Source organism: Vidua macroura, chromosome 13 (genome assembly GCF_024509145.1).
Source record: "Vidua macroura isolate BioBank_ID:100142 chromosome 13, ASM2450914v1, whole genome shotgun sequence".
NCBI classification, from domain to species: domain Eukaryota; kingdom Metazoa; phylum Chordata; class Aves; order Passeriformes; family Viduidae; genus Vidua; species Vidua macroura.
The window spans coordinates 17,138,373-17,151,508 of record NC_071583.1 but is presented as its reverse complement, the minus strand read 5'-3'; the positions used below and the strand labels follow the sequence as shown (position 1 = coordinate 17,151,508).

At 64.7% G+C, this 13,136-nt stretch overlaps 1 protein-coding gene across 1 annotated transcript; it reads right to left on the bottom strand.

The window, feature by feature from the left end:
- Positions 1–249: 249 nt before the first annotated feature.
- Positions 250–7,509, bottom strand: CAMKV (CaM kinase like vesicle associated). The gene is made up of 11 exons (XM_053989460.1): positions 7,352–7,509; positions 4,135–4,243; positions 2,797–2,928; positions 2,644–2,718; positions 2,427–2,565; positions 2,227–2,347; positions 1,916–1,991; positions 1,700–1,836; positions 1,542–1,620; positions 1,379–1,466; positions 250–1,259 (listed from the first exon to the last, which is right to left on the bottom strand). The coding sequence occupies exons 2-11, from the start codon at positions 4,227–4,229 to the stop codon at positions 828–830; spliced, it is 1,374 nt and encodes a 457-aa protein (XP_053845435.1). The 5' UTR covers positions 4,230–4,243; positions 7,352–7,509; the 3' UTR covers positions 250–827.
- Positions 7,510–13,136: the final 5,627 nt, after the last annotated feature.

Below are 13,136 nucleotides of genomic sequence, written 5' to 3'. Positions count from 1 at the left end.
TCTGGTGGGCGTGGTCTGTGGGGCGTGGCCGAGGGGCGCGGCCTATGGGAGTGGGCGGGGCCCCGCGGTGGCACCCGGGATCCCTCCCGGGATCCTGCCCGGGATCCTGCCGGCGGCAAGCGCCCACGGGGTCCCGCTGCCCTCGCTGCCCGGGCAGCGGTGCCGCGCCTCGCTCAGCGCCGTGCTGCCGGCACGCGCGGCAGCCCCCCGGCCCCACAGAGAGACTGGGCAGGCGGCGCTGGTGCTGTCTCAGTTTGTCCTCAGCGGGGTCTTTATTTGCCAGAGATACAGCGGCGGGGCGCGGGGCGGCGGCGGCGGCAGCCGCGGGCAGAGCCGGCCCTGCAGGCATGCAGCTGCGAGGGGGGAAGCGGGGACCGGGGAGGGGGCACCGGGGGGGGGGGGCAGTGCGGGGTCCTCCAGGCACAACGCGTGGGGGGCCGTGTGGCTGCCCCCGGGCGGGGGTCCCCGTGTCCCCCCCCCCCCCCGGGGGTCCCAGGACAGAGAGGGGGTCTCCGGGATGGCCCCCGCTCCGTCCCGGGCGGCCCTGCCTGCGGCCCCGCACATGCACGCGTGTCCCGGGGGGCCCCGCGACGCCCCCCCAGCGCTGCGGGGCGTGCGGCCGAGGGGGGCTGCCCCGCGTCTCTGGGCATCCCCGGGGGAGGGGACGGCGGCGGGGGACAGACTGAGAGAGCTGGGAGGACATGGGGGAACGGGCGCCATGCAGGGCTCTGCCCCGCGGCCGGCTCTCCGGCGGGGCACGTAGAAAAGGGGGCGCAGGCGGGGGTGGGGGCCATGCCGGGGCTATGTACAGGGGGCGCGGGGGCCGCTCAGCCGCTCTGCTCGCTGGAGGGCTCGGCGGCGGCGGCGGCGGCCTCGTTACATGTGGTGGCGGGCGGTGTGCCGGGGGCCAGGGGCTGCGTGGCGGCGGGCGGCGTGCCGGGGGCTGCGGGCTCCGGGGCGGTGGCAGAGGGGGCTGCGGGCTCCGTGGCGGGGACCGGGGCTGTGGCCGGGGCCGTGGCGGTGGCGGGCTCTGTGGCCGCGGGCTCCGTGGCCGCGGCGGCGGGAGCTGGGGCCGCTGCCGGAGTCGCTGCCGGGGCCGTGGTCGCTGCCGGGGCCGTGGTCGCTGCCGGGGCCGGAGTTGCTGCCGGGGCCGGAGCCGCTGCCGGAGCCGGAGCCGCTGCCGGGGCTGGAGCTGCCGCCGTCTCCGTCTGCTCGGGCGCCCGCAGGCGTTTCATGAGCGTGGTCACTCGCACGGCTTTCTGCGGGGGAGAGACGGGGAGGGTGTGGGGCTGGCGGAGGGGCAGGGACTGGCAGCCCCACCAGGCTCTTAGCCCCTTGGCTGAGAGGGGACATGCAGGCACAGCACACCCACACCCACCTTCCACTTGGCTCGGGCGAAGTTCTTCTCGATCTGGGCACAGACGCCATCCTTGATGTTCTTGTCAGAGGCCGCATTCCCAGAGATCCTGGAGAGGCAGTGAGGGGTAAGCAGCCCCTATCAGTGCCCCCCTGGCTCCCCATCTGACCCTGCCGCTGCTCACCACTCATGGGAGATGGCCTCCTCTGCTGTGATCCTCTGGTCCTGCTCCACCTCCATCAGGCGTGTCACCAGCTCCTTAGCTGAGGGCACAGGGAGAGAAGTCAGTGCTGGTAGGGCACAACATGGGACCCCACGTACCCCTCCCAGTGTGGGGCTCACCCGCTTGCGAGATGTCATCCCAGTACGGAGGGTCGAACTCATAGTCCCCAGCCAGGATTTTGCGGAAGAGGTTCTTGTCGTGGTTCTCATAGTCATCCTCGTCTGCCTCCTCGTAGAAAGGGGGGTTTCCCGAGAGGCTGGGGAATGTGGTGGGGGGCTCAGTCCCGCCCCAACCCTGAGCCCTTGTAGCTACCCTGTCCCTCACCCCACACTCACAGGATGTACATGATGACGCCGATGGCCCAGCAGTCCACCGGCCGCCCGTACCGCTGCCGCCCCACCACCTCCGGAGCTGCCAGAGACAGAAGAGCAACCATCCCCCGGGGTCCCCAGCCACCCAGCCAAGGCCCTGGGATGATGGGGAGTGGGAGGCACCCACTGGAAGCACCCAGGATCAGCCCCCAGGGTGATGGGGAATGGGAGGTGCAGCAGCAGGTAGTAAGGAATGGATGGTACGGAGCAGCAGGGACCTGCTGGGACCCAGCACTGCCTGCTCCTGCATGCCCACCCAGCTGGCTCTCACCCACCCAGGTACTCAGGGGTGCCACAGGGCTCCTTAATGAGCCCGTTCTCCAGCTTGGCCAGGTGGAAGTCACTGATGACGATCTTGGAGTTCTTCAGGCGATTATAGTACACCAGGTTCTCCAGCTGCCGGTGCAGGGACTGTGAGTGCCGGGATGGGGGACATGGCAGCACCCATGGGTGCTCCCACCCCCCTGCCACCCACCTTGAGGTTTCTGTGGACGATCTTGAGTGAGTGCAGGTAGGCAACAGCCTCCAGCACCTGCCGGATGACATTGCTGGTGTCCTTCTCCGAGTAGTAGCCCTGGTCCAGGATCCAGTCGAAGACCTCCCGGCCAGTGGCCCTGCAGAGACAGCAGCTCTGCCGAGACCCAACCCTGGTGGGGCCACCCCCTCCCCACTTTCAAATGTCCCCAACTTACAGCTCCAGGAAGATGAAATATTCCTTGCGGGTGATGTAGACATCCACCAGCTGGAGGATGTTGGGGTGCTTCACCCTGCCGAGAGACAGAGGCATGGGTAGGAGTTCCCAGTTTGCCCAGTAGCACAGGATCCCCTCCAGCCCCAGCACTCACATTTTGAGGATGATGATCTCGTTTTTGGCTGCCTTCCGCACTTTCCGTCCATCCCGCTTCAGAAACTTCTTGCAGGTGTACAACTTCCCTGTCGTCTTCTCCTTGGCCCGGAAGATTTCACAGAACTCCTCCCTGCAAGGGTACCCCCAGACATCACCCCGTCCCTCGGGACCACTGAGATTGGGGTGCTTGGGTGGTCCCTGGGCCCACCAGCATTCCCCCAGATCCCAGCAGTCAGGGGAGATGCCACAGAAGTACAAGAAAGCTGTGGCTCAAAACCACTTTGGAGGGGAAGAAAAAAACAGCAGTGAGAAGCAACTGATATGGAAGAAGCAAATTGATAGGGAAGGGGGAGAATTTGCTGGTTAAAAAGCCCCGTCCTCAGGACAGGAGGGGTAAGACCCACCGCGAAGCCACTCATGCCAAGGTGGAACAGCAGCACAGCCGACATTAACATCAGCACAGCAGTCGGGGAGAAAGAAAGGGAGATGTGCCGGTAGCTGCAGTATTTCTGTTCCATTATTAATGGTGCTCGAGCCCATCGGCCAGGCTGCAGCTGCAGGGGAGCCCCCGGGGGGCACTTGGCACTGCTCCAGCAAAGCCCTTGGCTTTCCAATACCCCCAGCTGTGCTGAAATCCTCACAGCCACTGCCCCGGGTGGAGGGGAACAGTGACCTGTGGGCTTTGGGACAAACTGCCCAGAGGATGGAGCAAAGATCTGAGAGCACCAAGGTCCCCACTGCCACCCAGTGTGATCCTGCCAGGTGTGACCTCTGTCCAAGCAGGTGTTTTGGAAGCTGATGGAAAAAAATTCTGGTGCCTATTTTGCAGTCAAGCCACTCTCAAGGGGTGTGAGGGCTTCATTTTTTGGAGTGCATCCTAACAGGTTCCTCAGCATGGTAATAAAAGCTGGGGGAAGCAGCAGTGCTCCACTGCCCCCCAAGTGGCATCTGCCTCTCCTTTGCTGTAGCTGAGCCCTCCTGATTCACAAAATGCTCGAGGGAGCCAGGATCGTGTGGAATTGCTGCAATCCCTGCAAATCTTGAGGGGAGGAGGGAGGGATATGGGAAGCTGCCCAGCTGCAGCCAGCAGCAGTGGGAAAGCTCACTGCCCTCCTTGGAGCTAGCTGTGAATTTACCCCATGCAACACATGAGCAAGAGGGACTAATTAGGGTAAAGCCACCCCAAAATACACCCTGCAATCCCGGCCCAGCTGGGGACCAGCACCCCCAGAGCCCCCACAGGCAGTGTTGTGCCACTCCTCAGCACCCCAAGAGCCCCACACAGGTGGCTGGGGTTCCCCAGGGCACGCGTGGGGCCGTGGAGGGACCAACTCACGTTTTGATGACCTGGCCCAGGTCATATCTGTCGGTCACCTCAGACGGCTGGTTATAATCTTTCTTGTCTCCCAGCGTCACGCAGCCAAACGGCATCGCAGGGCCCGGTGCTGGCAGGGCAGGGAGAGGCAGTGAGTGCCCCGGCACTGCCGGCCCCCCTGGAGCCACAGCAGACCCTCCCGAGCTGTGCTAATTAACGTGGAACTTGAGCACAGCGGCTGCTCGTGCTCTGCAGCTGCCGCAAGCCGCCGTGTGCCCAGCCCCACCGATGTGCATCCATGCCCGTGGCATCCAGCCTCTCTGCCCGGGCTCAGGCTGCCAGCACAGCCACAAGCTTCCCCCTCTGGCCCCTGTTTGTGGATTATTAATGATTAATTAGCAGTCAGGGTTAGCACAGGGTTAGCCTGGAGCACCCACCGGGGAGGCACGCAGAGGTGAACGGATCCTTTCCTGTTTCTCAGCCCAGTCTTGCCCACGGTAACATTTCAGCAGATGGGGCCTCCCCAGGCAGAGCATTGTCACACGTTGTCACATGTGCAGTGGGTTACACCAGTCTCAGCTTGCCATCCCCAAACAGCCCTGACTGTGGCACCAGGCAGGTGGCACTGCAGCTCGGAGGTGCCAGCCCTCCTGCCACTGGGAGCGGTCAGGACACCAGCCTTGGCAGATGCCAGCTTCCCCAGCCCTTTAGGAAGAATGCTTTGCCCCTTGCTTCCCTGTTGGGAACTCTTCAAAACCAGATCCTTCTTGGAAGCTTCCCAGAAAAAAAAATTGATCACAGAAAGTGATTTCTTCCCCTTTCCCACCGGGAAACACTTTCCCACTGTGTTAGCGGGAGGAAGTTTCAGCTGACATTATGTTTTGATGGCTCAGAAGATGACAGAGCTGCCTGGGGCCCCCCAGCCCTCTCGGATGGGCCTGAGCGGGACCTTGTGATGGGAAGCTGGCACGATGCTGGAGGCACCCATTGCCCACCGCTAAAGCTCCCCAAACCCCGCGCTGCGCTGCGCGGGCCTGGCTGTGCCGTACCGGCAGCGCCCGGGGCCCGGTGGCGAGGGCTGCGGGCAGGATGGCTGCGGGATGCGGGATGCGGGAGCCGGCATCGCGGGTACCCAAGCGCCGAGCCTGTTGCTATGGCAATGGGAGCTGAAGATGCAGAAAGCGGCACATCCTTTGGAGGGGGCAGGGACGGGCAGCACCCGGCAGCACCCGGCCCACCTGCAGGTGCACAGCCCCATCCCTGCTGTGCAGGCCCTGGCAGGAAGGCGTGCTTCCTGCAGCACCCAGGGCACGCACTTAAGTGCTCCCTGGGGTGATTGACCCAAACCTGGGTGGGACATGAGTGCAGTGAGCCAGGGAACAGGGGGATTCTCCTTCCTGCCTCCATCCTTTGGGGCTGACCTGCCTCCATGCCTGCTGGAGCAATGCCTACAGGATGGATGCTCCCAGCTTGGAAGGCACACAGGCACCGTCCTGCTAGGAAAGCCTGCACCGAGTAAGGGCGCCTGCCCTAGTCGCGCTCAGCATGCACCAAGTCCCAAAAGAGAAGAAGAGCACCCATGGGACACCGCTGCTTGTGCCCCAGATTGGATGAGGTTTTCCAGCCTACACCTGACTCATCCCAGCAGCTCTCCTGGCAAACATGCCCCGCCTGGCACCTCTGTGTCCCCGTGCCACACGACATCGGCTCTGCCGTGCCACTGTACCTGGCCAAGGGGAATGAGGGCTGTCCTGGCAGCTGCTGGAGGGGCGGTGGGCTCAGTGCCACAGATCATCAGGGCTAGGGCTGGCCGGTGGATGAGCAGGCTGCCAGCACTGGTGGCACGGTGCCAGGATTAGCCAGGAAGGGGACCCAGGTGGGATGATATATTGGGATTTTATTGCTGTCTATGAGAGCACTCAGCTAATCTGCGCTCATAAAATTAGTTCCCGTTGGTTTAGTGGCCACCCATCCTGCCGGGGCTGAGCATTGCCACCCTCCCCTGCCCCAGGCTGGCTTCGAGGGGCTCGGCGCACCTGGGAAACCCTGCAAGGGAGGCTGGTACCCAGCCCACCGTCGGGGTCAACACCTGCACCCCACAGGTGAGAGCACCCCCACCGGGGCAGGGGCACCCAGGCAAGAGGTGGGCAAAGGGATGAGTGCTCCCTCCCCGGGGTGCCAGGGGGAAGGCTCGGTGCTGCGCTGGCACCCGCACGCAGCCAGCACCCCCCTCCAAGTGTCTAATTTGGGAGCAGAAGCAACAGCGGGTGTAAGACAATAGCGGGGAAGTGGGTGGCCGGGTGGGGATGGCACGGAGGGATGACGCAGCCGTGCAGCCCTCGCCAGCGGGGCCCCCCAACCCCCGACCCCCAGCCCTGCCCCACGGCGTGAGGTGCCACTGGCTGGTGTTTCATCTCCAGCCCCGCTTCCACCTGCAGCTGCCCTGGACATGTCCGTGAGGGGTTCCCCCTGCCATCCCGCCCCCACGTCCCGGGGGAAGGATGTACCGGGGAGAGGCAGAAAACGCAGCCGGGCTAAGACGGACCGAAATACTGCTAGTGCAGGCAGCGGGCAGGCAGCGGGAGGCGGAGGGGAGGCGGAGGGGCCGGCCGGCCCAGCGCTGCCCGCGGAGCCGCCGGGCTGGGGCTGAGACAGGGCTGGGGGAGTCCCACCGCCCCCGGCCCGCGGTGTGCGGAGGGACAGCCCGGGCCGCGCACCGCAGGGAGGTCTGCGTTTGGCCGGCTCGGAGCGCTGCGGCAGCGGGAAGGGAGCGGACTGCGGGAGAGAGAGGTGCGGGGTCCGGGAGGGGATGCTCGGAGGTGGGGGCACGGGGAGAGGCTCCCCGGCAGCACCCGTTCCAGCGGTGCCGGCCCGGTTCTCCGGGCTCCTCGCGGAGACGGGGGCGGCACCAGGGCAGCAGCGGCCCGGGGGGGCGAGCGGGGAGGCGCAGGGGGAGCCGGGCTCCGGCGGCTCGCCGTGCCCACGGCGTCCGTCGGGGCTCGGGGTCTGCGGGACGCGGGGCGCCGGCGGGGGCAGCGCGGCGGCGGACAGCCGTCGGGGCGCGCACGCACCGGACAGGGATGCGCGCGGCCCCGTCGGGACGTCCCGGGCCACCGGGGTCTGGGAAGAGAGCTGGGGGCAGCCCCGGGCCAGACAGTGACAGATGCCAGCAACGCCCCCCCCACCCCCGCCGGGCCCGGCCCCCCTCGCCCCCGGTCCGGCGCGGCGCGGCGCTCACCTGCACGCCTCTCCGACCGCAACGGGGGGCCGCGGCCCGGGGCCGCTGCTCGGGGGGAGCGCGCCCCTCCCGCCCGCCCTCCCGCGCCGGGCCGGGGCCGAGCCGGGCCGAGCCGAGCCGATCCCCGCCGATCCCAGCGATCCCAGCCGATCCCAGCCCAGCCGTCGGTCCGTCGCGGCGCGGCCCCGCGCGCCCGGCGCGGCAAGTTGGGGGGGCGGGACCGCGGGGCCACGCCCCCTATCATGCCCCGCCCCTCCCCTGACGTCACCGCCAAACTTCGCGCCCCGCCCGCGGGGAAGGGTCACGCGTGGCGCTGGGAGCGACCGGACCGCGGTGGGCGAGGCCGGGGGATTGTCACCGAGCTGGGACACCGCCACAGCCCGGGGGCCGGGGACCCCGCGGGACCAGAGACCCCATGGGACACCACAGTGTACCCTCTGGGGTGAGCCGGGATCCCTGCGCTGTGCCATGGCCCCTGGCCCGGGATGGGATGGGATGGGATGGGATGGGATGGGATGGGATGGGATGGGATGGGATGGGAGCAGGATTTTAGCACAGCTGGGCATGGGCTCAGCATCACAGGTATCCGCCCCCTGAGGGCACTAAAAGGTGCTATGAGGACACGGGTAGATACATGTTCCTGCCTCTGTGCCATTATCCAGTGGGAACCAGGCAACTTCTCCTCCAGGGGCAGCGCCGAAGGCTCTACTCACTTCCCTGTGACAGGGTTTGTCCTTGTACCACAGCCTGGGGCAAGGTACAAGAAAGGGACAAGAAATCGGCCACCCTGATTCTCTTACCTCTGCCCACAGCCCAGGCACGGGACCCAGCCTGGGGTGGGCAGCACAGTCCCCAGGGCACAACAGGGCACCAGTCCCTTCCCCAGCCCCCTCACCCCTCATCCCGTGCAGCCACGTGTGTGGAGCCTCCCCAGGGGCTGCGTGCCACACGCTGGCATTTGCTGCCCATATGGTGCTGCTTCCGAACTGCACCCCCACTTCCCTCCCCTCCCGCCCCTGCGCCCACCAAACCCCAGCTCCCCACACCTCCTGAGGTCCTCAGCTGCCACAGGGTGTGGCCATCGACTCACGGGACCCACAGCCCTCTCCTGCCCATAGATAGGGGACACCAGGGTCCCAAAGCCAGCCTCTCCCCTCAGCTCACTGAAGACCAGCCAGCACTCCAAGGGAGAGCCAGCTGGGGTGCTCCCAGCACTCATCCCCTGTGTGGCATCGAGCCCTGCCAGCCCCAGGCCTATCACCACCCGTGCTGGGTGATTAAGGGTGTGTGAGAGCAGGGGGAATTAGCAGGGCACTGTAGTTTGAGCTTCTAATCAAGAGTTTAATCATACCGGCTGGCAGCAGCGCGCCACGGTTATTAATCTCTGCACCTCGCGGGGACCCGGAGCGTAAGTCGTAATTACCCGGCAGGCACCCGCGTGGCTTGGGGCTGCCCGGTGGTGGCTTGCAGCATGAGGGATGTGCTGGCACTTCTCCATTGTCCCTTGACCCCAGCTCGTGCCTGTCACCTCCTGGCACCAGTTTCCTGCCCGTGGCAGAACTGCCACAGGGCCCCATCACTGTGCTGTGGTCCCCTCCTGGTCCTGACTCTGGTTCAGATCTTGGTCCGCTCCATGCCCCATTTTGGGGTGATGAGCTTTGCTGACCCCAATGCCATTTGTCCTTACAGTGCCGTGTCCCACTGCCCCATGCACCCAACCCCCTTCCCACTACACCCCAGAGCTGAGTGTGGGGTGGCATGGCCGCTCTGGGGTGATTTTTCCTACAGCAGCTCTGGAGAGAGTGAGCCTGGGATGCCCAAGGTGGGGCTGCCGGGGCTGGGGAGGCACCTGGCTGTACACCTCTGCCTCAGATGGGGGACATGGGGTGTGGGGCACCTGGACATACCCCCCTGCTTCAGCTGGGGGACATCTGGCTGTATCCCCCTGCCCCAGGGGGGTGAAGGGGATGGAGGGCCAGCCCGGGGGGTGCAGTGGGGTGCAGCGGGGGGTGCTCAGCATGTTTGTTCCGGGGTGCAGTGGGATGCGTGTCCAGCATGTCTGTGGTGGGGCGCGGTGGGGTGCAGTGGGGGGTGTTCAGCGTGTCCGTGACTCAAGCACCACGCGGCACCGCATCCCTGCGTGCTTGCCATCGCCATGGCAACCGCCAGGCAATCAGCGATAATTGCGCACGTCGGCCCGGCAACGGGGCCAAATAAACCCCATCCCTCCTTTCGGGGGGCCGGTGGGGAGCAAGGGGGAGAGAAAAAGAGGCGGTGCAGCTGCTGATTGCCACCCCTGGCCCTTTAATGGGATGAGCAGCAGTGGGGGTGCACAGTGGCAGGGCTGCCCTCCCCATAGGTGTCCCATGGCACCCATGTGCCCTGGAAGGCGTCAAGGGACACAGCCAGAGAGCCACTCAGCTTTGCCACCAGGTACTTTGTCCCCCACAGTGCCACAGCTCTGCCAGCCCATCCCAGCCGGTGACCACACTGTGTGTGAGGACAGGGTTGCCCCACACCTGGCTGGGCACCACTGACCGTGGCTGCTTGTCCCTGGCCAGCCTGCTCCTGATGTGGGCTGTCCCTTGTCGATGACAGTACAAAAAGCCTTGTACCTCTCCACTGGCTTGGTCCCTGTCACATCCAGGGCTGGCTCTTGTCCCTGGAGCCCTGATGGGGAAAAGGGGCTTGTTTTCCACAGCGTACTCCTGCATTACAATGATGACAGGGCATCAGGGTTTGACTCCCCTTCCCACTGAAAGGCCTTTGGGGGTCCCCTGGCTCTCTGGCAGTACCTGCAGCCATAGGGATCAAGATGCAGGGAGGCTGCTCAGGGCAAGAGCTCAGGGAGAGAACTGTCCCCAGGGGAGAGGACCAAGACCAGGACTGGGACATGGCTGGCACTGGTCCTGAGTAGGTGCTGGGATGGGGTGAGCCTCCCCAGCTGAGGGCCAGTGCTGTCTCAGGGACAGAGAAAGGAGAAAAATATGTGTTTTATAATCTGGAAGGTTTTGGGGTAAAGTAAAGCTTCCTGGAGGACAACGAGCTCCCCAGGTGCCAGCAAAGCTCCTCCGGGGGTCAGCAGATATCCCCAGAGGACAGCAGAGATTCCCAGGGACCACCCAAGCTCCCCAAAGGCCACCAAAGCTCCTCAGAGACCAGGAAAGGTCCTCAGGGGTTACCAAAGCTTCCCAGGGGCCCCTGAAGCTCCCCAAGTACCACCAAAGCTCTCTGGGGGCCAGCAGAGCTCCCTGAGGGCCGTCAGAGCCTCAAGTGGGTGCAGGGGTGCCCCGGGCTGTGCAGGTGCCCCCAGTTGCAGGATCCAGACCCGGGCGGGGAGGGCAGAGGGACAGGGCTGGCTGCGGGGGCCGGGCTGCGGGCAGCAGGGACTGGGGGTGCCGGGGTGCAGCCCCCCCGCCGCTCGCAGGCATCATTAGCAAAACTTGCCAGTTTCTAAAAATGGCACGTCGGTGCCGCGGCGGCTGCTCTTCACGCCCGCTCCCCAGCACCGGCAGCCGCTAAAAACAGCTCGGCGCTGCCTGCTGCCTCCTGCCACCTCTCACCGGGACGGCTGGCACCGGCGACCCCCGCCTCACCCAAACACTGATTTTGCACAATTTTGCCCGTTCCCAGTCCAGCCCCCACCCCGTGGCACTCGCTGCCTGCACCCACTTTGCCACCAGGAGCCCAAACCCGCTGTCGAGGTGCCATTGCAGCATCACCGGCAAACGCCGTCGCAGCAGGTCCCCGGGCGATGCCGGTGGCGGGACCGTGCCCGGCTCTGCCTGTGCACCCGCAGCCCCGCGTGCGGCCACTCATGTTTTATAGATGGCTCCGATTTTAATAATTAATCCCTGCTAACGACAGCACTTTCCCCAAATAAAACATTTAAAGTGCTGTGTGTGCACGGCGCGTTGCCGGGATGGGACAACGGCTGCTCTGCCGCAGCCGTGGCGGATGGGCACGGCACGAGGTGGCTTGGCACAGCTTGGCACAGCGTGGCACGGCCTCACCTGCCCACAGCTCAGCCCGGTGCTGCACCAACCATGCCCAGCCACACAGCACCTCAGGGTGCCGCCACCCAATGCCCACCTGTGGGTGCCCAGGTAGGCCCTCTAAGGCACCCCCCAGCTGCGGCAGGGGTGCCAGGTGCCATGCAAGATGCCACCCTGACAGGTCACCTGCCTGTCCCTGGCGCCGTGGCAGTGGGCACAGTGCCAGTACCAGTCCCAGCTAGCAGCGTCAGGCAGCATCGGACAAGGGTGGGCACATGCCAGCCCTTGGCATGGAAGTCTGGGCGCTCACTCCTCACCTCCTGCAGCGTAATTAGGGCAGGATAAATGTGGATTAGCATGAAATCTGTCATCTCTGCAAGCACATTCGTGGGGGGAGGGGGGCAGCCTAAAGCGGGGGCCGCCCACACGCACATCACCGTAACCACACCAGACTTGTCAGCTAACAAGCAGTTCACTGTGCCACCCCACTGCCAGCACGGACAGCCCTGCTCCCTCCAGGTACTCTGCTCCCACTGGGTGCTCCCACAGCTGTCCCCTGTGTCACCAGACAGCGGGCCTGGCACACATCTGCCACCCAAACATAGCCCTGGGCACCCACTCTGCTTTGAGCTGAGGGCAATAGCCAGAGTGCCAGCCCATCCATCCATCCATCCATCCATCCATCCATCCCTGCATTACTGCATCCTATGAGCTGCTGGTGCCCCAGTCAGTCACCCTGGCTGCCCCCCAGGCATGCAGCAACCCCCAGAACCAGTGCCCAGCACCTCCCATTTCTGATCCAGCCCTAATAATCACACAGTGCCAGGCTCTTCCCGTTGCCACAGCAACTCAGCAGCGAGCCAAAATGATGCTACTTGGCCTTCCCTGTGCAAGGTCAGCACCTACACCGGAGGTCATGGTCACCCAAAACCCAGGCCAGGGGAGCAGAGCAGTCGCACTGTGGGGAAACTGAGGCACGGTGCTGGAAGCCGCTGTGACCGTGGGATGCTGGGACCCAGCTGCACTAAAAATACCCTCGGGCACGTGGCGGTGGAGCCGTGCAGGTGTGAGGTGCCGGTGGAGATGGACAGCTTGGCTGATGGGAGCTGACGCGGCCCTGGGCTCCAGCACTGCTTAATGAGCAGCCGAGGAGGTTTTATTTAAAGCCAGTGTTGGTGGCAGGGCTTGTGTGGCTGGACATGGAGCAGGAGTAGTGCTGCCCACAGCCACAGACCGTGTTTCAGCATCCCTTGCCCATCCTGGGCTTTCCCTGAACATCCCCTGCGTGCCCATCCATCCATCCATCCATCCATCCCAGACCCTGCCCTTGTCCCCTGCCCTGAACTCCGGACCTGTACCCAGGCAAGGGATGCCCATCATTGCTCCCCTCCTCTTTTCCAGTGTCTTGTTCTAGGTGATTTTTGCCCCAAAACTGGGGCAGAAGGGACCTCTTCATCAGGACGAGTTCCTTGCAAGTGTGACATCTGCCACCACTTCCATCAAAAGGAGCAGAAAGCCAGCTCATTGGGCAGCAAGCATCACAGACCCATGCCCATCTCTTGGCATGCCCTGAGGCATGAGGTTCACTGTCCCCTGCACAGGCAGCACTGAAGCAATAAAGGTGTTATTAAGTGAAGCTGGTAATGACTCTTGGTCACCAGACAGCAGCCCCAAGCCCGGAGCAGTGTGCCCCACTGGACCCTGTACAGGCAGGCAGGATGAGGAGCGGTAGATGGGCTGGGTGCCATCGTGTCCTCACTGTGATCACATGTCCTGTGGTCCCACAGGTA